This window comes from Aythya fuligula, chromosome 1, assembly GCF_009819795.1.
Source record: "Aythya fuligula isolate bAytFul2 chromosome 1, bAytFul2.pri, whole genome shotgun sequence".
In the NCBI taxonomy this organism is placed as follows: domain Eukaryota; kingdom Metazoa; phylum Chordata; class Aves; order Anseriformes; family Anatidae; genus Aythya; species Aythya fuligula.
The window spans coordinates 63,455,557-63,478,325 of record NC_045559.1 but is presented as its reverse complement, the minus strand read 5'-3'; the positions used below and the strand labels follow the sequence as shown (position 1 = coordinate 63,478,325).

General features: G+C 45.6%; 1 protein-coding gene across 1 annotated transcript in view; it reads right to left on the bottom strand.

Moving 5' to 3' along the window:
- The window catches only part of TMTC1 (transmembrane O-mannosyltransferase targeting cadherins 1), a 146,807-nt gene extending 125,076 nt beyond the window's left edge, over positions 1-21,731 (bottom strand). Inside the window, exons 1-5 of the mRNA XM_032191571.1 lie at positions 21,397-21,731; positions 9,773-9,950; positions 7,987-8,060; positions 6,862-7,038; positions 4,878-5,084 (exon numbers count right to left, since the gene is read on the bottom strand). Coding sequence (XP_032047462.1) covers positions 4,878-5,084; positions 6,862-7,038; positions 7,987-8,060; positions 9,773-9,950; positions 21,397-21,731 — 971 coding nt within the window. The remainder of the gene's footprint in view (positions 1-4,877; positions 5,085-6,861; positions 7,039-7,986; positions 8,061-9,772; positions 9,951-21,396) is intronic.
- Positions 21,732-22,769: the final 1,038 nt, after the last annotated feature.

Here is a 22,769-nt window from a genome sequence, read left to right as displayed (position 1 = left end):
CCATTTCCCTTCCCCTGCTACTGCAAAAGGAAACAACATTGCTGCCGGTTTAGTCATCAGATCACATTTATCCCTGCTACAACCTCATGAATTTAACCGAATTTTGGATCAATGGGTTTTCTGCATGGATCCCACAGTGCTAACATGTAGTGAGCTCCCTCGATCTCTTTTGCACGTCTGCAGAGATTTAAAGTGACAATGCTGGGCACAGCTCCAAGTACACCTGCTTCTTCTCTCAGTCTGTCACTTGGCAAGCAAGTAAGAAAGAAACACGCACAAAGAATAAACCAATGCAATGGCTAGGGTACACAGAAAACAGACACATTAAAACTGGTCTATTGTCAATTCCAAGGGAAGAGCCTCCCCAGATAAATCACTGAAGATCAGTTTCTAGATGAGCAAAGATAAACAGAGGTTTGTGTTTCAAAAGCATGCAACTTACTGAGGAGTTTTGTTTTCCAAGAACACCTGAAGCTTCGACTGTGGTCCCACTACAGACTCATTTAGAAAGCTCAAAACCATCAGGGTTACTAAGTGTTATGAGGGGGAGGTCACGGGTTACATAGCACTTAGCAATGATGAGTGTGAGGCATGTGTGATGTGACGTGACTGTAACGATATACGGCTTTGTAAGGAAAAACGATCAAAAAATAGACACCAATTTTCATTGAACAGTGGGTTCAGCAAATCAAGACAAAGCGAACGACCAACCTGTTGCTTTACACTTACTATTCTTGTTAAATATCTTCAAGGATCAAACAGCGTATCACTATGTTGTGCAATGAGGTATTGGCACTGATATCTCTCGATAATAAGACTCCGCTCTCGGTTTTAAACTAAAAGATCGTAGATTTATATTAGACATGAAGAAGAAACCCTTCTCAATGAGGGCGGCAAGGCACTGGCACAGGCTGCCCAGAGACGCTGTGGCTGCCCCATCCCTGGAGGTGTTCAAGGCCAGGCTTGATGGGGCTTTGGGCAGCCTGGGCTGGTGGAAGTGTTCCTGCCCATGGTAAGGGGGTAGAACTGGGTGGGCTTTATGGTCTCTTCCAATCCATACTACCCTATGATCCTATACTGCACTACCATAGTGAAAGCACTGAAGCTCTGGCTTCATCCCAAACAGAAGTAAAGGTTCATATGAAAGTTCCTCTCTTCCTTACTCCACTTGCATCATATTGGAGGGCATATACGGTCACTAACCTCTTTTGGGTCTTAAAACTCAGGGACACTGAAGCTTGTAAGAGATCCTAGCTACCTCGCTTCAGCGGTATATGCCAGCGTCCCCGAAAACTGTAATAAATCATGGTGATAAATCCTGCAGCTTCATCCAGACTAACTCATTCCTTACTCGTGAACGCACCCAGACTGCAACCGGCACACTCACTGGGTAGCCAAAGATAAGAGCACGCAGTAACGAAGAACAGAAGTCTCTCTGCACCAGGAATTTCCATAACTAGCTCCAGTTCCTACTAATCAGAATGATTCCCTTAACTCCTCCATTATGTCTTCCTACATTTTTCAGTTCGCTTTAGTAGAATGGTACATAGTAAATTATTACTAACTAGAAACCTAATTGATCACACTACAAGTACCTAGAGGTACAGATCAAGCAGTGCACAACTATTTTATTCAAATGAAGAGTTTCCAACTAGCAGCCTGGTGCACTAGGGAAGTACCTGAAGCTACTTGACCGTGCACAATCAGCCTCCAACTTGAGCGTTTTTAAATCTTTTCCCTTCCCTTTTGCTGACCTACACAAGTCAGAGAAACATCAATTACAGAGGAGAAACTGTGTAATTAATTTTGTATATTTGACAGCAATTTCTGTTTTTTTCCTCTTACCTTTTTTTCGTCAATATTAAGGATTTATTTTTCTAAAGAGATGGATTTGATAGAACAATTGCTTTGCCTGCTTCCTACTCCACATCATATCATGTGCCAATAGCACTAGGGAAGGACCGCACACAGAAAGTATTTAAGCTATTTTAATCTGTCTTGTGACAGAAGCAGTAAATGGAATGAAGGGGAGGACCACAGTCATGATTTGGTGGTGGTCCCCAGCCTCCCAGGTGATGTGGACGTCGTTTTGAGTCACTGTGCTGCAACACATTTAAACTTGCAGTTCCACACATCTGCAAGCATGCTCCCTGTGGTTAATACTTGAGAAGATATCTTGAAAACGCTGTATCTGTTTGAGCTATTTAAGGGACAAACGCTGCAGCGGCGCATTTATTTTTTCATAGTGCCTAGTAAACTGGCGTTAGACAAGCTGGCACTGGTCAGATTGCCCAGGCTCTGTGAGGCTGTCATTCCGTGAACACAATCCCTCTCCACCAGGAGGATATTATCTGACCTAATAGTGCCTTCAGAGGTATCAAAACCATGATTACTTTGGGGAACAGGAATGCCCGGAGCAAAGCAGCCCTCATTGCTGTAAGGTATGAGAGCTGGGAAGATCTTGCCTGGATGCTGTGTGTATATAAACATAAGGGGAAAATCCTGACAGAACAGTGGGATCCCTTAACCCATCCCAGGCTTTCTCCCAGAGCTGACAGGCCCAGTCACCACACGAGTGTGTCACAGCAAGCTTTCCTTTCAGCTACAGGGTCCAAGCCAGCTCCACTCTGGGCACCCCCAGCGAGCTGTCACACAACGGGTCGTCACAAGCACGTTGCACGCTGTCACTTGAAAAGAGGAGCTGAGAGGCTTATGCCATGAGAGCCTCTTTTGAGAAAGAAAGCAGCTATGTACATGCAGAGCTCTATTTGCCATGAAATCCTTTACAACATTTGAAGAGGCAGCTGCCGAAAAGCAAATGCCAGCTGGCAGCATCAGAAAGTTCCCTCTGAAGCCACCCTATGTGCACCGTCTCTGCAACACAGCCTCTGACACCCCCCTGAAAAGGCCAGAAGACCTGAGGCCTTCCCCTGGTGTAAGAAAGGGACGGTCCTAAAAAGAAGGACAGGAGGAAGGTGTCTGGAAAAAGTATAAAGCAAACCTCAGGGGAAGGAGCAACAGGAGGGAAGAAAGAAAGAGGGGCACAAGAAACAAAGAACAAGATGATGGAGGAAGACAGGAGGTATTTCTTACATGGGTACCCTCCAACGTAGTATCTGTCTGTGAAAATGAGGAGCAAATACAAAGAGAATGAAAGCATTTAAAGAAATAGGGAAAGAAGAAAGGTCAGGAATAGCAGCTGTACCACTGCCTGTGCTCAGTTTACTCTTCCCCACCAGGTACTAAACTCTAGGGGCAAGATGGTACAAGAGGCACTTGGACAGCCCATTCTGGCCTGGCATAACAGAATGAACAGGGGTCACCTATGCTTATCTAACTGTTCTACTCATTTGGGGATATAGAAGAAGAAACAAATTCAAAAAAAGAAAAAAGAAAACAAAAAACCCTAACACTTTAGAAGCAGTTCCCGACTGGCAGCCGAGTCCGGGTAGGGGAGCAACTGGCACTAAGCCACTCGGAAAAGTCTCAACTTCCTCGTCATTCTTCTGTCACGGGTTCCCACACACGGAGGCACCGCAGCCAAACCCACTCTTCTCTTTGTTAAAAACAAGGCCAAAAAAAACAGCCGCGCACAAGTCAGACCCATCAGACTAAACACCAGGCCCATCAGTCTGCACCGTAGAAGCTCTCGAGTGGGCTGAGCCATTGCGACTAAATATAGAGCAAACAGATTCTGTGATGTGAGAAGGTATGGATTTCATGTACCAGCCTGTATATCATACATACTGATGCAGCAGGAAGATGAAACGAACAAGGAACTGCAGCAGATATTTCTGATCTAATCAAGGAACACAGCACTTTCTGCAAGAAATAGGTGGTGTGGGGCGATTCATTATTATAGGTCTCCAACGAAAATGATGCTGTGGCTATTTGGTAGCTAAAAACAAAAATCAGCAGTAATGCAGCATGCTGATGCTAAAACCTGCTGTTTGCTCACCGGGATGGCTGCAGCTGAGATAACCAGCAGAAACCAGTACCCCTCAGCACGACAGCAAGAGGTTATTCCTCCTTCCAGAAAACACAAGTCCCACACCTCAGGGTTTCTTCTGAATTTCAACAACACAAAATACTTGAAGGCAACTTGGACAAGACAGTGGGGGCATGTCTGTGACGGAAGAGCTGACTGCCCTTCCCTTCTTTCCCTCTCCCACCCCCACCACAAGCCTCAAAGTCGTGAACTTAACTGAAGAGGAACAATCCAGAAAAACAAACAGAGAAAAGGCAGCTTCCTCCAGAGAGAGGGAGAGACGTGGGAAAAATCCTCACTGGATTTCAGAGACACTTCCAAAGTGCTTCTCTGTTTCTCCCTGCAGAGTCCAAGGAGACAAGGAAGCCCATCGCCAGGCCAAACACAAGCTGGCAGGCAAGGGCTACCAGGGAGACCATGCAAAGGTCAAGGTTAAAAGCTAGAAAACCCAACATCCTGGCACAGATCCATGACCCAGAGCTGACTCTTTCCCTCTTAAACACTCCTCCCAACTCAGTGCTGTTCAAAATGAACAAGGCCACAGAGCCCTGGCACCACATCAGGCCTTCAGTTACGGGAGAGTCCTTCCTTCCCAAATGAGATGCACAATGAGCAAGTTGAGAACTGCTGGAACACCAGCAGGAAAAATCACTCTGCTGCTGCCTGAGCCCACCTCTCACCATCACGTGCAAACTCGCAGGAGCAGGCATCACCTCTCCTTTCATATGCACACATAAATATGCACACCCACCGTATAGATATACCTGCATACATGCATGTAGAAATTATACCCGCGGATGTGTGCTTAGAGATATTCAGCACTAAAACAGGGCTGACAGGGTTAAGACAGGACGAGCTGTGCAGCAGAAGGCCGGGCAGCCGCCAGTACCTCCGAATGGCCCAGATGGCTTTGCTGGGCACAGGAAGGCCACCGCTGCGCTGCTCCTCGGGCGAGGTGGGGTGGCACGAGCTCCAGGCGCCCCTGTGAGCGAAGCGATGCTTCCCATTCTCCCGGCCGGCCGCAGGGACTGGCGGCGAGGCAGGGGTCGAAGCCATGCACGGCCGGCCAGGTCTCTGGTGGATCCCCCCATTTCTCCTGATCAGGCGACAAACGGGAAAGCAGGGGGGCGTGGAGAAGAAGGGGGAATGGGAAAGATAAGAAAAGGCTTTTAAGGGATTTTTTCCTCCCATGTTTACTTACCAAAAGGTTGAGCATTATGTTAACAGCACAACATGCAACAGACGACATTTTATTTAAAATACAAAGTCTATATGATCTGGGAGGACAGGACTTATTGGTTCCTAACTCAAACTAGGGGACAACACCAAGAGCAACAGCAGCCAAGCACACCCATGTAAAACTCTTCTCTGGACCTCTGGTGTGGTGGGAAGCACTGTGAGAAGAATAAGCCACAATCCTCATTGTTTTGTTGCAGAAAATGACTGGTGCTCTGCCTCTTTTTAAACAGAAATCAGATCTGTACAGGTTGGAGGTAGGAACAGGAGGAGATGAGTTTCAGCAGCACATAGGAGGCTGCTGTTTTTCTGCTTCCCCTTAAAAAAATTCATATGCAGTCATAAAACCCCGAGTGCCACAAACAGATAGAAAAGTGCACAACGCATACAAATAGAACAAATATTAAAATGCAGCACGCCTGGACTACAGAGCTGCAAGCTGCCAGATCTGGGCAACTGGGTGCCACTGAAGCACAGGAAAAACATAGAGAGGCCACTGGGAAGTAAAACTAAGGGAAGGGGCAGATTGCGGGGAGTGGGGGAAGAAGGGACCCAGATTTTCCCAAGGTTAATGAACATTTGTGTCATCTACAGCCAGGCAGCTCCTGGAACACCGACCAGCAGCCTGCAAATGCAAGCGTTATGAGCAGTGTGCAGGCTGTCAGCCCCCAGAAAGCTCCTTGCTGGCTACCTGCCCACCAGTGGCACAACTATGACTTACTCATCGGCTGAAAACAGGAGAAATTCCCAGCCAACTCCCCAAACCCTGCTGGGAGCTGATTTAATTCACTACTGCAGGAGCACGAACTCAGTGTCCTTTCCTACAGCCTATGCACACTAGCTCCTGCAGGGGTGGGACAGGCTCCAGAGCCCAGGGGACAACGCAGGTAGGAACATGGGAAATGATGGCAGGAGCAAGATCTGCCATCATCAGTGGCAGCAAGCCATTACATTCACTCACTTATTGACAAATCTGTCCCAGGGGTGGTATGGGACAGAACTGCATATAAAACAGCTTCTATCAACTGAAAGACTTCTGTCTTTTAATGAAAGTGCAGAGCTGCATAGTTATTGTGAAGCTAAGAGGGTGAGGGATATCGTCTTCAAAGGATTTGACTCTTCTCCAGTAACTGCTCAGAGCTGCTAATTATTCCAATCATTTCAGAACTGGCTGGATATTTTCCCTCTTTTTCCGTTTTGTAAGGACAGGAAGGATCAAACCTGATTTTACTATTAAGTGTCATAATATATTTCTACAAGCATGACATTATGACTGAATAATCATGCAGATGCTGCTAGTGGAAGGAGTTAAGGTAGAGAAATTTTAAGATGTTGATGCTTCAATCTGAGCTCCCATGCAAAAAAAATAAATTAGTCTTGACAGACTGAACTGAGCATTTTAGAGATCAGATCTTTACATCCAGTCCATATACCCAGCAAAAGTTAACAGGCAGCTAGAGAGTAACAAAGAACAACACCAGAATGTAATCTTGCTGCCTTCCTAATCAGTCCGATGTGTGCCTCCTAATTCAGCAGGGCAAGACCATCTCCCACCGTGCTACGTACAGTGTTATATATTCTGTAGTACATACAGGCAGCAACACTGGGAAAGCACAGCAAGCATAGCAATTACTTACAGTTTGAGGGCATTGCAGGAGAGGGAAAAGAAGTCATAAACCAAGCACACACCAAACACGGTGACTCCAGTTTCTTTCACCAGCATTGCACACGTCCCAAGGAATAAACTAAGCAGCAAAAAGAATGGGGAGGCAGTGGGAGGGAAATGTTCCCCAACATAAAGCTGATCCACACTCCTGAAAAAGAGATTTGACAAACATATTTTTAACTTTTATTTTCAAACGTAGTACATTCACACAAATATTGAGGTACTTCTTGATTTAAGATCTTGGTAATAAGTTGAGTGAACTGTCTACACTGTTTGCTGATAAATGAAGAAAGGTTTAGACACTAGGACAGAAAGGAAAACACAACTATTGAGAGGTACACCAGGAACTTGAGCAGCAGAAGAAAAAGAGACAAGCAGAAAGACAAAGTAGACTTAAAACAGTCAGAGGAAGTAAAAGGTAGGGCAAAGAAGTAAAAGAGGGCAAAAGGTAAGAAACAAAAATCAAACAAAAAAATCAATCCTATAGGGTCACTTCCAGTTTTACAGCTTTGAAACCTTCAGATGAAAACAGTGCTATAGATTTGTAGCAAACATCCCAAGAGGGACACAAGCAGCTTTTCCACAGGATCATGATGGCACAGTGTTGTTCATAAATGAAACAGCAATGTGAAAGGGCAGAAACACTATCCAAGTAAAGCTGTTTCTTATCTGTGCTTGTTTGGTTACAGTTTTAGGATACAGACCCTCAAAGAGTGCTAAGTTTTCATCTGAAAAGCACAACTAATGGTCAGGACATGACCCGGAACTCTCACAGACTGGATTTTTCTCTCCAAAGAGACAATCTGCCTTCAGCTGAAAGCAATTCTTTGTCATTTCAGGTCTAGCTCTACAAACACCCCTCTGGTGTATGGTCAGTTGGTAATGTCAATGGAAGAGGGCATCTTAAATGCCAAGTTCTCTGTTTAAGCTTACAGATTTTAATAAGCATCACCTATTTGGCACTGCAGCTGCAGCAGGGACCAGAGCATTGTGCTGGAGGAAGCACCTTTACCAGTAATAGCCAGAACCCAATGGATTTTCTCCCCAAACCAGAGCATCCCCTCATATCGTAACAACAGACACCAAGGATCCATACCTATTATAGGAGAGAAAAGCCAACAGGAAGAGTAGACAGGCTAGGACATCCGCTCTGCCTACTATACCTGTTACCTAAAAAGAAAAGAGATGTACAGATGTAAAAGCAGATACATAAAAAGGCACGCACATTCACTGACTGCTTCAACGATCCAGGCTAACTGCTACTATTTTAAGCTTTTATATCATTGTTATCCTTCCTCATCACACCAAAATGCTCCTTGGTTAGTGTAGGATATATTCAGTTTTGTCTGCTGCATTTCCCACTTGGCAAAACAAGTGAGTAATCCAACAGACAAATCATCCTTTAAGTTCTTTTTAAAATATTGTTAAAGTTGCATAGAAAAATACCGGTTTTAGTAATCTGTTTTGATTTTGGGTAATAAGACTTGAATGAGAAACACATCAAAGTCCCAGAATTGAGGTTTGTAAAGAAAAGGACTAATCAAAGAACAACTCTGTGGAGGAGACTTTTCATATAGGAGTGAGTTAAAAATTACCATTTGAATAAACTTTATCAACAAAAAGTAATACAGTGGTATGTAATTTATCCTCTTTGAATAATCTGAGTTTATACAAGTTTTTCCACATATCTATTAACAAAATCTTTCTGTAAGAACTTACTGAAGAACTTATAAACATTCTTTTTATAAAATATTTCAACATTCAATTTCATAAAGATGTAAAATCGAACATAAAGCAAATTAAAGGCCCTTTGAAATTTTGCCTCTTTTGCAATTACACAATTAAGCTACATTCAGTGCTCTGGCATTTATTTTAACCTTTTTAAGTTTTGACCCCCACGAAAATAAATTCAAAGAGGGCCTCTTCTAAAACCTCCCCTGCACTACAAAGCTGTATTATCAAAAGGTGCCTAGCTGATTAGTTCACACGACACAGCACAGGGAGTAACTGTAAAGCTCGTGGCTTTTTGTTATTAAGGTAATCTCTCCTCAAAAGTTCTCGGCCATGGCAGCTGTTTCACTCACTAATTTACAAAGGCTCGTTACAAGTCCGTGATGTCAATGGTATCTCAGCTAACAAGTGCACTTCTCTTTTTAAGCATGGGCAGCTACACGTTGCATCTCCTTTTCAAAGACAGCAAGACTCGTTTTATCCACAGAAGTAACTCCCCACGCTAACAGACTGCAGTTGTAGAATGACTAAGTCTTTAAACGCTTTCGTAGAACAAACAGGAAAAAGTGCAGGATGAGCTGTTGCTCTGTAAACTTATCATGGCATTTATTAAGCTAACACGTTTTTCTGAGGATGATATTCTTAGGTTTAATTGCAAGCAGTAAAAATTAATCTGTAGGTCACATTGCCTCTATCCGAATGAGTGATCTTGTCCAGAATACACGCTAATGCTCCCTTCGCTTTTTCTCCCTTAAATTGATGGCTACAGGAGACGAGTGAAGGCATGGAACAATGTCCCAGCAGGAGACGGCGGCCTCACTGATTTCTTGGGTTTCAGAAGACCCGACATTTTCATCGAGTGAATGACTGTCCATTTGCTGCTGGCACTGCTCACTACGACCGTCACTTAGAATTTAGCACAGGAGCAGGAAGATGGCAAGTCTGAATACATGGATTTCTTAAGGACTCCTGCACCTTTTTTTTTTATTATTATTATTTTTTAACTACAGCATATTCTCACCTTTGATCTTCCAAAGCAAATATCACAACCACCACATTCTGTGTGACTCAAAGGTTTCTTTAAAGGAAAAGAAAGAAAGAAAGCGTACATTTATTTTTAGCTTCTGTGTCATTTTGTGTCACATACTTACAGCCTCGGTGTGAATGGGATGCACAGCAAAGAACAGCGCTGTGACAAAAGCAAGTCGACAGTCCTTGAACACAGCTTTGTCGCAAGTATACATCAGCACAAGAGTCACTAGACAGTGTAAAATTACATTCACCGCGTGGAAATAGAAGGGGTTCATACCAGCCAGTAATATGTTTAACCTGTAAAGAAAAGAAAGAAAAAAAAAGAGCCATAACTTGACTGGAGTGGTCTTGTAGTAGCAGGACATCCTTCAAATGCTCTAAAAAATTGTTCTTTTTGCCTGATTTGCAGTCTTCTAATGCAAGTGCTATTAAGCTAATTAGTGAAAATTGCTCTGAACCTCTAGTTTATCTGATTAAAGAGAAACCACTTCCTTAGTTTTCCTTCTAAAATATGTGGTTGAATTTGGCAAGCCTCACGACACGGAGATGGGAGAGGCTTGTTCCCTAGCATTAGGTCAGGTCTGCCACAGTGAAACAATAGATGTGCTTCCCTAGCAGCAACTAACACGGTCCAACATCAGAAGTGCAGCACTTGTCCTGTTCCCCTGTCGGCACTTCACGTGCTTCTCAGCCACGTGGCAGCTTTACAATAAGGGTGGTGATTTTCTGCTATGAGACAGAAGCTTTTGCTTGGGAACACCCAGGGCAAGGACTCAGCAGGAGCTGGAGCATCAGCCTGGTGCTACAGGAACATTCATTGCCACCTCACTTTCAAAATGCTTTCGCATACTGGAGGCATAGCATTTATTTAAATGCTTTACTGACATCGGGACTGGGCTACGAAGCTGCTCTACTAGTCAGCATCACTTCTACAAAGACACTGAAGTTAAAGATAAGTTAACTCATCTAATGACAGTGAAGGTTCGTTATTTTTGTCTCATAAACAAAGTATATAACAAGCTGTTATGACATTTGTTTGACATCATGTATTAATGTATTTTTCTTGTCATTTTTTTTTTTTTTTTTACAGCCATCTTGCTTAACAGCTGCTGACAGGCTTTGCTTTACGTGCAGTTGAAGATAACTTGATTCTCTTTAGAACTAACTGTATCTGTATATTTGGACTTATTTATATACACACACGTATACATGCACATACACATCTGGTGTCTGTATGTGGTGAGGATTCTATAAATGAACATGGAATTTGGAAGTATTAATGTTAAGGATATTAAAAAAAAAAAAAAAGGCAGAGAAGGCACCCAGTGAAACCATGAATCAACCTAAATATTTAGCATGTAGCTGTAAACAGGCTAAGGGGAAAACAATCCTTCCTGTTGCTAACAGCCACCAGGCTTCCCGTGACATACATGATTCAACAGCAATGCCACCGAGTTGTTGCTACCATGCAAACACCTTCGTTTTTTTTGTAAGACAGAGGAGGTGGGGTACGTCTGCAAGGGCCAAGCAACATATGCTTTTTATAAATACTCTCTACATTCCTTACTCACAAGTAACAGCGTGCTATCTGTCCTGGGCCACGTCTCCCATGTCAAGCCTACTTTAACAGACCTGGAGTCTTCTTTGTGCATTACTCCTCTGTTTCCATTGCAACATTTATCGAGGCAATAGCTGAAACCCCTAGAGTCTGGGAAAAGTGGGATTTTGTCATGACTTGACCTGTCCCTTTGAGTACAGGTTGATACAACTACTTTGTGACACGACATCAGTCTGCATAATTCAAGTGCATGTGAAGAGCTGAACTGTTGGGGCATTTTTTCCCCATCTCTCCTGCAAACCACTGCAGAGCTGCAGCACACATCACTGTCCCTCATTTCCACTCGCACAAAACAAAAAAGCACCACAAACGGCAGTAACACACACCCAGACAGAGATTCAGCTGTAAATATGCTGCAGCCGCAGGAACCCCCTGAGCCTGAATCTTGTTTTCAGCACTCAGCATGGAACAAGGGGCAGCAGAGGCCGCCCTGCCCAGAAGAAGTCGAAGCAGCAGCCCAAACAGCATTCCCTCTCAGAGGCACCTGCAGATGTGCACGATGGCAGGGACCACCTGCAGGACCAGTTCTTCAGACAAATGAATCACTTCTGGCTGTAAATCAGCCTGATGGAGCGCGTCACCACCTGAAAAAATGTCAAATTGTACCTTCTCCAGAAATCAGGTTGCCAGAGCAGATGAGGGCAGGTGAGGGGCGTGGAGACAAGCGCTCAGGTTCAGGTTATCAGGCAGCACAGACAAGCCGTATACCAAATGTGAGAGATTCCCGTTTATTTATTTGTCTGAGATGTGAGGACCAATCACTAAAAACACAACATCTGACAGCACTCTTGAAAAATCTTTCACAGTCTACATGAATCATGTCTGATGACTTCTCATCCTGCAAAGCATGGCTATTGGCAAGAGAAGGAAACCTCACAGGGACCGATCCTGCCTCCCCATCAGCTCACCTCCCTAAAGGCAGGGTGCGCTCTTCACAACCCTTCTTGGGGTGAAACATCAAGTCAAAAAGGCTTCTAAGTGAGTATTACTTGGTCTAAGTTATTGAAAACAGCTATGTATAAAAATCAGCCTCACAGCTTGGGTATTCCCCTGTGTATTCTTTAAATAATGTTAAGAAGAAAAAAAAAGGCAGAACAAAACACAAGCATAACAGCACCATGCTATTAAGATAAGTCTTCCATTAAACAGCAGAATCTGAGTGCAAGCATGCCTCCATGTATGTTTTGAATACCATCTTTGGTGGTCCATAAACATTAAATGCAGTTGCATGCAGGTGCTATATTCACACCCATGTTTTTGCTGCAAAGCTCTTTGTCATAAAAAATTAGGCCACATGACATTGAAGGAAACAGTCTTTTGTCCTGAAACAATCCCAGTAGAACAATTTTGAAGCGTTAGCAGTGGCTAAATTTATTGCACGTCAAATGAATGAGTAAATCTGGGGCTCCACATAGCTCTAATCACAAGTCACAAGAATTCTGCAAAGCTCCCCAGCACAGGCTTCCTTCCACCCATGGGGAAAAAAAGGCAGCTGACTACAGAAAGGCAACTTTGCTCTACTGCAGAGCAATTCCTGGGCAGGTGAATGGGTTAGGAAGGAATGGGTTAACGGGAAGAAGAAGAAAAAAAAAAGCCTTAGCACTTTTTTAAACTTTAATACCTTTGCAGAGATTCATTCTTCTCTTTGTTTACTGGCATCAGCATTATCACAGAGTCTTGCAGTAACCATACACAGTATGTAGCCCAGCAAACAAAGAAACTAAAACACAAGTAAGAATCTCAAAATTAAGCAATAAATAGTGTTTCTCCAACACAACATTTATGAACAGAAGCTCTGGCAGGCAATAACTATACTCTAGTATAGGATGAGGGAAGTCCTTGTTTCCATATCTAAACTGCCCCACAAATGGGGAATTTCACTTTCACGTTTTTAAGCTGCCAGCCCCAAACTCACCAGTATTACAATCATTCCTAACTTCCAGCCTCTTCTTGCAGGAAACTAGTGACAGGTCTAGAGGGAATGGCCTCAAGTTGGCCAGGTGAGGTTCAGGCTGGAAATGAGGAGACATTTCTCCTCAGAAAGAGCAGTCAGGCACTGGGACTAGTTGCCCATGGAGGTGGTGGAGTCGCCATCCCTGTGGGTGTTCAAGGAAAGGCTGGACATGGTGCTTGGGGACATGGGTTAGTGAGTGACATTGGTGGTAGGGGATGGTTGGACCAGATGATCCTGAAGGTCTTTTCCAACCTTAATGATTCTATGGGCTAGAAGATGACAGACGTGGTAGAGCACATAGCTAGAAGTCCAGATGGGCTGGCCAAACTTTTTGAACTGACTGCTTCTGTCTGACCAGACAGGTATTTTCAAATAATATTGCAAAGATACAGGGCTGAATAAAGCAAGTGAACACACTCCAAGGAATGGAGACACTAGGAAGGGGAGACACCATGTCAGACAAGATCTTTCCTCAGGGGAGCTCCTCATGAACCACTCATGGAATAAGAGTTTGGCACTGTCTCAACATCTCTACTGGAAGAGTTCCTGAAGGTGAAGAGTGCACTAAGCCTCCTGAGAAGTGGTGAATGGCAGTTCAAACACAAAGACCTTCAAAAGGCACAGAGGAAAGGAGAAAAACATGTACACCAAAGATACCAGGTGACATCGTCAAGTATTTAAGCCACCACCAAGCAAAAAAAATCAGTACAGAAGCCCCAGCACTGCTCACACCCCCCTGAAGGGTAGCAGACTGTACTAACGTGTCTTCAAGCACAGACCCTGGTCCCAACACCAGCCCTTGTGGCCGAGTGTTGCAGTATGTGTGGTTTAGTGTCACACCCAAGGCAGAGTACTGCCAAACTGCATGCCAGAGCAGGAGGTATACCAGAAGAAGAGGTATGTGCCCTAACAAGGAAATCCCTTAATTTTTGTTTTGCAGGAAGAGTATAGTGCACACAGTCCTTGGTTTTGGCGTAGTTTGCTTCACTACCTATGGCAGCTTTTCCTTTCCTCCACTCTAGGACAAAGTGCCACATGGACTTCCCCAGCCACAGGTTGGTGCAGGCCCAGGGATCAGTCTGCACACCGTGCTACTTTCCTGCCAAGGACACCCACCCGGGAGATGTCAGGCAGTGGTGACACCTCCCCCTGGGTAGGCAAATCACCACACAGAGGGCCTGGAAATCAACCGGGGTTCAGCAACTCCAGCCTCACAGACCTGGAACCAAAGGGGCCTAAGCCACAAGAGCAAGGGTTCACCACACATCCCAATTCAAAGCCAGTTACACATAACCACCAGCACCCTTGGGCTCTAACGTAGTGCTTGTTATCCACTTGTACACACAAAGACTCATTCAACCTTTTTTTTGAGGCCTCTCATGATTTAATAATACCATAAACCATAATTGGAGAGTTTCTTTTTTTTTATAGACTTGATCATTATCCCTGGGCAGCTCTAGTTTAGTTTAATCTGTTTTATTATTTTGAACAGACTAACAAAAAACACAACATGTTACAAAATAGAAATGCACAGAATAATAATGGTAATTTGTTATAGCAAGTAACACAATGGAAACTCTCAGAGCATCCCACACCTCATAAAACCCCCACAGTTTTTACAGAGGAAGGCTCACATGCAGATTTATATGATTTTATCTAACATACAAGAATAGATTAAGTTTCCTATGATCTTCCTTTCCTTTTAGATTCGTGTGACACATATGACAAACTTTATGTAAACTAATGCATGATTTCAGTGCACAGTGAGATCTCATAATTGCCACAGATGCGTCTATTGTGTGCCAGGAAAATGAGCATCTGTACTCCAAAAACGGTGCAGCTGCATCAGTGGCAACAGCGGCTGAAGTTCTACGTGGAAACAGCTCAAAGATTAAAGAAAAACCTGCAACAGTAAAAAGAAAATCAGCCCCGTTTGCAGTGTTCACACGATGGCCAGTGCAAGCACAGCAGAATCCCCTGGTGAAGCAGCACTTTGCACTGGTAATCTTTTCATAGTACTGTACAATGCCTCAGAATTAAATGGACAATAAGGCTTAAATGGTTTGTTACCCAATTTTCTATAATGGGGATGGGTGAGAACACAGAGGCCGTATCAGTTCCCAAGCTATAGCAATTCCCTTAGAGCACAGCCATCACTTATAAGAGCTCACAAGAGTTAAGTGTTGGCATTCAAAGCAGGTTATTGCTTTCCAGCAGGGCTCGAAAAAGAAAACAGAAATCACAATTAGACTGAGAAGCAACAGCACCTTGGAAGTGGCAAATATGTTAGAGCAGAAATTTTTCCTAGTGAAACACTAGGATGTGGGCATTGACACTCCTGCATTAAGAATACTGAATGTACCATTCACCTGGCTTTCAAGCCATCTCCACAAACAGTCTGGGATAACTAAAAAAAAAAAAAAAAAAAAAAGACTGGCAATTTACAAACCAACAGTGTCATTTTACCCAGATTAAGAACAAAATAGAGTTTGCCTTCAACACTGTGCTTAACTATCATCTCTGCAACAGCAACATAGAGAAAGAAATGAACATCTCTCAAAACTCTTCCTCACCCCACTATCAACCAGACCACTACGATATATAAAAGAGGCTGTGATGCTGTGTAGTCCGTGCTGTTTTCCAAAAGTACAGCAAGAGAATAAAATATGTCCCAGGGTTTGATAGCACTACGGGTGAATGACTCAGATGTTTTAACCTCAGCAGTCCTCTTCCAAGTGCAGCAGGGGTAAGGGATGAGATGTATTCCAGAACCTAGCTGGGACAGTCATTCATCAAGAAGAGAAAATGCTACTAACAGATCTAGTATGAAGTTTATAGGCCTAATTAAGAGCACATTTCAAACTGGATACGAGAGTTTTTCACCAATTTTGAAATAACTTTGGTAATCAAAAGATTACCAAAGCTCAAGCTACCCAAGAAATGCCATTTTAATTGATATTGAAGCAAGGAGAAAACCAAGTGTAGTGCATGAAAACAGAGCAACACTTCTCTCTTTTAACTCTGAGAGACAATAAATGAGAAAGCCTAGGAAAGCAGTCAGAAACACAGTGAGTAAATGCAGAGAAATGCCTTTAGCTAACCAGCAGCAGCCAGAGCACTTTATTTTCATGGACTCTAAAGAGCATTGACAGGGATACTCCTGTGGGGAAGGAGGCTGCTCCAAAGCTGAGCCTTTTAGGTAAGAGAAAACAAAAGAAAATTAAGGGTGACATTGGTGCAAGAGGAATTGGATGCCGGATGAGAGAAAATCCCCAGGAATCAGTAGGTGTTTAACAGGCAAAGCACCAATGACAAAAGCAGCAAACACAGATGTGTCTGGATTCACCTCAGACAGATCTTTGAGGAGAACCTGCCTGGGCCTTTTTGTGAATGTTTCCCCTCAAAATAAGAGGCTTTTCGATTCAAGAGAGACAAATTTTGTTACGAGTCTTAGCCACAGAGAAGATTTTGTGACTAGACAAAGGCCACACACATTTTGTATGCATCTCCCCCCCCCCCCCCCATCCCACAGTGTGCTGAGGGCTGATTCCCGCTTGTGGGCTTGGCAGCGGGGCCTGCAGCCTCCATGCAGCCTGGAGGCCTGCCGGGCTGCTCCCCGCTCCCTCCCCAGGCAGCAGCTTACAGTGCCATCCCACAGCTCCTGGCCTTCCCCCTGTCCTGAGGTCTCCAAAGCCATCCCAAGAACACTGGGCTTCAGGAGCAGTCTCCTTCCATGGAGCCCAAGAGACCCTGCTGGTCCCCCTGGAGGGGCACAGCCCATTACCTGCAGCCAAAAGAAAGAAAACTGGACACACAGTACTGCATTTGCCATTCAGTTCTAGCTTACCCCTTCTATTTCAAAACAATAATTATCTTCAATGCGGTAGAGAGAAAGAAAGATCTTCTGTACATTGGCTTCATATGAGCAATTCCACAGCTGGAAAAAGCCAAGCTTTGAGGCACACACACCCTTTCCCAGATCTAAAACGGCAGCAACACCGCCCGCTCTCAGTCAGAATAAAGGCTTATGTGTTTAGAAATGTGTCCATATATTCCAATTACAACACCAAACTGGCCTCATACAAGCAGCTGCCTCTCTTCACAACCTTCAGCTCACTTGTAACTTCAGCCCATTGTGGCTACACCAACACTGCATCGATTTCATGGCACGCATCACAGTCTCAGTATGGAGAGTGATTGCTGTAGCTAGGGCAGCAATATTAGACTAAGCTGTACGGAAGAAATACTGATATAATCTTAAGCATCGTGATATTGCCCTAATATAGATGTACAGAGTGAAGAAAACACTTGTGCAATGTATATTTAACCTGACACATTATAGCTCTCTATATTACCCTATTATGTCAAAATGTAATATACCATTAAATCAAGAACAAATAAAATCTAAGATCTTTTTTCTTCCCCTGGTTGTTTTTCTTAAGCTGCCTGTCCTTGAAACTCATGCCATTGATACAGCTGAAAAAACAGAAGGATCAGCTGTAGGCAACTAGATAGATCAGAAGGCTGGCAGTGAGTTATTGAAATAATTCGCTCTTTGGCTGTATATTTACATCTAACCCAAGCTCACAGTAACTTCAGGCTTTGATCTGAAGCCATTGGTAGTCTTACATTAGGCTTGCAGTGCCCACACAGTGTTCTGAACTGTTGCTGAAGGATCCCATTTATTCCCTAGATGTGCGTGCTACTCAAGCCATCACCAACTAGCAGCCTCTGCAGGCAGAGCTGGTGGGTCATCTATTCTGCAGTCAGCAGTAAGCAGAGGATTATTTTTTTTTTTAATTTGATTTTTTTGATTTCCACCAGTCTTTTGCCTCTGGTGAGCTGTCATTTGGGGTCATGTGGCACTTCCTTCACTAGCATCTGCCTTCTGCTGTGTCCAGGCTGTGCCTTCCACCCCACTGCCAAAGAGGCCAGGTGGACAGAGCCTCTTCTCCCAGACCTCTGCCCAACCACATGGAAAACCAGCAGGCTGGTCTGATTAAGAGTCTTTAAACCTTGGCATTTGCCTTTATAATAAAAGATTTGTTCTCACAATCTCCAACCATTGGACACCTTTAGGCTAAGTCTGCTGTCTTGCTGACTACATCAAATGTCGATCACCTGCTTGCTTCTGTGATGAAAATCTACCCCAATGGGGATTTGAAAGACAAGAGAGAGAGGCAGAAGGAGGTGGTACTGAGGAATTCACCTTCTGCTTCAACAGTAGAAGTATTTTTGCAAAACCACTGGAACCAAGGAATAACTTAAGTGCTATTAAGGGAATAAATGATTCACCAAACTTCTGTTAGTGGAGACAAGGTGGGAGACAGAGAGCACCCAGTTTAAATATAAAATGCTGAGTGAATTATATAGCTGGCAGTTCTTCCCCCCCATCATCTTAACATTTTCTATGGAAGGTACCAAGAAATACTATATCTTGAGTCCAAAAAGCTGCCTTCTTTAAAAAGAAGTGTATTGAATCACTTCTTGGAGGAGAACATAGCTGGAGATAAACATCTCTGAGTGACAGCACTGGAAAGGAGAGCACAAAGTAAGTTTTTCCTATGGACTAAGCAAAGCCATTGCCTATCGTATCAGTTCCTTTGGTCTGCTGGACCTGTCACCTAGCAGTTACCCAAGTACAACAAGAATGTCTCTGAACCAACTAGTTTCAACACTTCTTCACATATTAAAGTCAGGAGAAAAGGTGAGAGAAGTTCAAAGGCACAAAGTAAACAATATTTAATTCAATGGTTCATGTGCAGGCTTTTCCCCCTTCTGATGTTAGCCCACACACACACAAAATGTAGCGGTTCTGTGAATATTTTAAGTTTTGCTTAACAGTTCTAGTAACACAGGCCACTCATATTTTCCTCTAATCATTCATTCTGACAGATCCGTTGTGAATAATGTCAAATACTTCAGCTCTTTTCACTATTTGGCTCCAGAGCATTAGTCTACTGGAATTAGGACTGTCATTTAAGATTTCCAATAAGGACAGGATCCCGAACTACAGTTACAAAATTTCATCAATGTCTAGTCAAGATTTTTTTTTGACAGAGAAGTGATAAATTCTTTTAATTGAGATCATTTCAAGAATATGTAGTATATATGAAAGATATGCCTAGCCCACTGAAAAGTCCACAGGGAATCCTGAGTCTTTCCTCTTTTACAGCTAGGAAGGACAAAAAAAGAGATTGAGACAAAGTTTCTGTAGACTCATGGATCTGTAGACATACATTTCAGCCCACCCTTCACATCTGTTCTGTGCATGCAGTTTGGAGATCTCCCAGATTTTTTATTTTTTAAAATCTTTATTACAGCAAGATTCAAAACAAGTCTTTCAGGCAAAAATGTCAGGCCACAAAAGGAAAACAACCAAAAAGGTGTAAAGAATCACACTACTATTAAAATGTCTTGGATTTGACCAAACTGGCACAGCAAAAAGAAATATATATTAGTCCCCAATCCCCATCTTCAGCAAGATCCTGTAATGCACGTCACAAAACTTGCTCAAGCACCCTACACAGATGCACTAAATCCTAACAAGATATTAATAAACTACATTCATTTCAACTTTTTGTTAAAAGACTTTTTTCTGCTGAGCCTTTTACAGCCAGCAGGGTAAATCTTTTTTCTTCCTGCAGGAGGACAGAGCACAGCCAGTAACATCGTGCTGGGCAAGGCATGGCTCAGGCATGCAGCACGCAGCTCAGCCACAGGCTCAGCATCGCTTGGCAAGAACTCGCTGCACCCTGCTTTAAGCGCTGGGTTTCAAGGATCTTAACGTCTTCCTCTGACACCCGGCTGGTAGATACGAAGTGGGAAGAATGTGGAAACCAGAGGGCTGGAAGGATATTTGGGACACAGTGGAAATAACGTTCCTCTGCAGCCAAGGAAGATAAACATTATTCCTTCGTTATTCCAAACGCAATGCCAACCAGTGAACAAATGACTTTGCCTTTCACCCTAGGTTTTAGCTGTATGGTGCTGTATGCTTATTATAATAATAAGCACTTGAGGATGAAGTCTTGCTCAGAAAATTGAGTCTCACTGATTTCCTAAAAGGACTAGACAGGGACAGCACTTCATCTTTTTCTCCCCCCCCCCCTCCTTCCTTTAGTTAATAAAGGGTAAACCAGTTCAGAGTCAAGACACATAAACGGGAGCTAAAGCACTGAGTTTCCATTCCGTTATTAAAGTTTAAGACTCGTTGCTAGTTAGCATAACTTAACTCCATCCTGCAACCCGATCTCCGTGGCCGAGCCCAGCAGCACTACAGCGAGCAGTGCAGCCAGCAGCGACCCGTCCAGGTTTGCTCACCTCTCAGATTGCTCAGGGATGTGCTTCGGGAGGGAGGGATGCATTAATCAGACTGCTGCCCACACTGCAACGCTCCGGCTGAGCACCTGATGGAGAAGGCATTCGGCAGGCACAGAGCCAGCTCTGCCCGGGGCTGCCTGTGTCCCATTGCTCTCTGCAGAAACCTGCTTAGCACTGCCCAAGGAGAACTTGCAAAGTCTGTCCTGGGCTACCCAGCTCACGAGTGTCCGCGCTGCTCGGTTTTGCTTTCCCAGGGCTATTCCAGCCGGAGAACATGCAACTTGCCCTTCCAACACACGGAGCACCGAAGGGATGCCCGAGTCCCCTCGACTGCTCCTGCCCTCCAGACGCACGCTACTTTCAGAGCGTGCATGGAAACGCTATCTATAAGCGCCAGGTATTTGCAGGGATAGTTCACTCGGCTGAGCCTACCACTAACAGCTCCTCCTGGCGTACTTCTCGCCGCCTGCACAGTTTGTCCCTTACTCCTGCCACGGCTCTGCAAGGAGCAGCGGCCGATCGCTGACGAGCGGGACCCCAGCGCCGAGCATCCCCCAGCTGCATTGCTTCCTCGGCACAATCATTTTTAAATATTAAAGCGTGGCAAACACTCACCGGCATTTGTGTCACCCCAGAATAAAGCAAGAAGAGAATAAGTCAGTGCACCACAGACCAGCCCACCCGTAACTGCGATGGGCTGCTACAGACTCCCCTCTTTTAAGGGGATGAGGGCAGCTCTTGGTTTCCCTCCTGGGACCAGCGCAGCCGCCCTCAGCCACCGCGCCGCTGCCCAAACTTCTTTTATTCCCCTCACACCCAAACTCCTCGCCAACTCCCCGCGCCCTTACTTGAAGCTGAGGACGCAGAGGGGCCGGTAGGACTTGTGGCTGGTGTTCTCCGCCATCCGCTTGCCCCAGAAGTCGTTGGCGAAGGCGGCGGCCACCGGGGCGGCCGCCCTCACGTCGGGGTTGTTGACGATGGCCCAGACGTCGTCGTGCACGAACTCCCCCGGCAGCGCGTTGCCGTAGCACAGGGCGCACAGCCCCGCCACCGCCGCCGCCGCCGCCGCCGCTTTCCTGCCCGCTGCGGGCACCGGGGCCGGGGTTGGGGTTGAGGCTGGGGCTGGGGCTCGCTCCCGGTCCCGCTCCCGGTAGCGGAGCCCCGGCGCCGCTCCCGTCACCATGGTGCGGGTGCGGGGCGCCGAGCCGCCACCCCCGGGCCCTCCGCAGCCGCGGTGCGGGAGGGCAGCGGCGGCCGCATGCTGCGGGGCGGCACCGCCACCGCCACCGCCACCGGCACCGGCACCGCCGGCGGCCACTCGCGCTCTGCCGGGGCGCAGCCGGCCCGCCCGCAGATAAACAGCGGCCGCCTCCCCGCGCCATCCCTCCTCCTCCTCCTCCTCCTCCTCCTCCTCCTCCTCCTCCTCCTGCTGCTGCTGCTGCCGCTGCTGCCGCTGCTGCCCCCCCCGCACGCATGCTCCTTGCCGTGCTGTCACCCCCGCCCGCTGCCGGCGGGGGGCTCTGTGCGCCCCGCTTGGCCGGCACCCCCCCGGCTGCCTTCGTCCCAGCCCCTCTGGGGACACAGAAATCCCCCACACCCCCGGTGTGGGTGCTGTTTTTGGTGCCAGGGAAGTTGGCCGCTCCGCTCTGTCCCCGGTCCCGGATGAGGTGCGCCGGGTGGGACCCCTGCCGCCTGCACAGCCCCGCCGGTGGCAGCTCCCAGCCGCTGTGCCTCAAGGAAAGGACGCGGTCACAGCACCTGCTAACCCCTAAATGAAGGGTGTGTGGCCACGGACCCAAAAAACAAGGGCTCTGTTAATTACCTTACCCTTTAAATAAAGCCACCTTTACATAACCAAAAGAGCACCAGCGCTCCTCGGCAAAGACGCTCCCACTAACTTCTGTGAATGGGCATACTCCGAATTTCCTCCTGAAAATAAAGATGTGCTAAGGTGGTGCAGCTCGCCACCAGCTCGAGTGGCAGCAGGCTGCCGTGTGTGTGTGTGCGTGCCCCAGTGTGGGATCACGCCGAGCAGGAGCCAGGCGAAGTTTTCACAAGCAAGCCCGCCCCAGGAATGCTTTTCCCCCCTGCCTGTTTGGCACAGGGAGGGATCTGGTATTTTCCAAGCGCAACAGAGAGCAAGCAGGCTTTTCAGCTGGACTTTTGTAATGGCTAAGAATAGCAGTGAACTCCGAGCAGGACAGCGTGTTTATATCCGGGA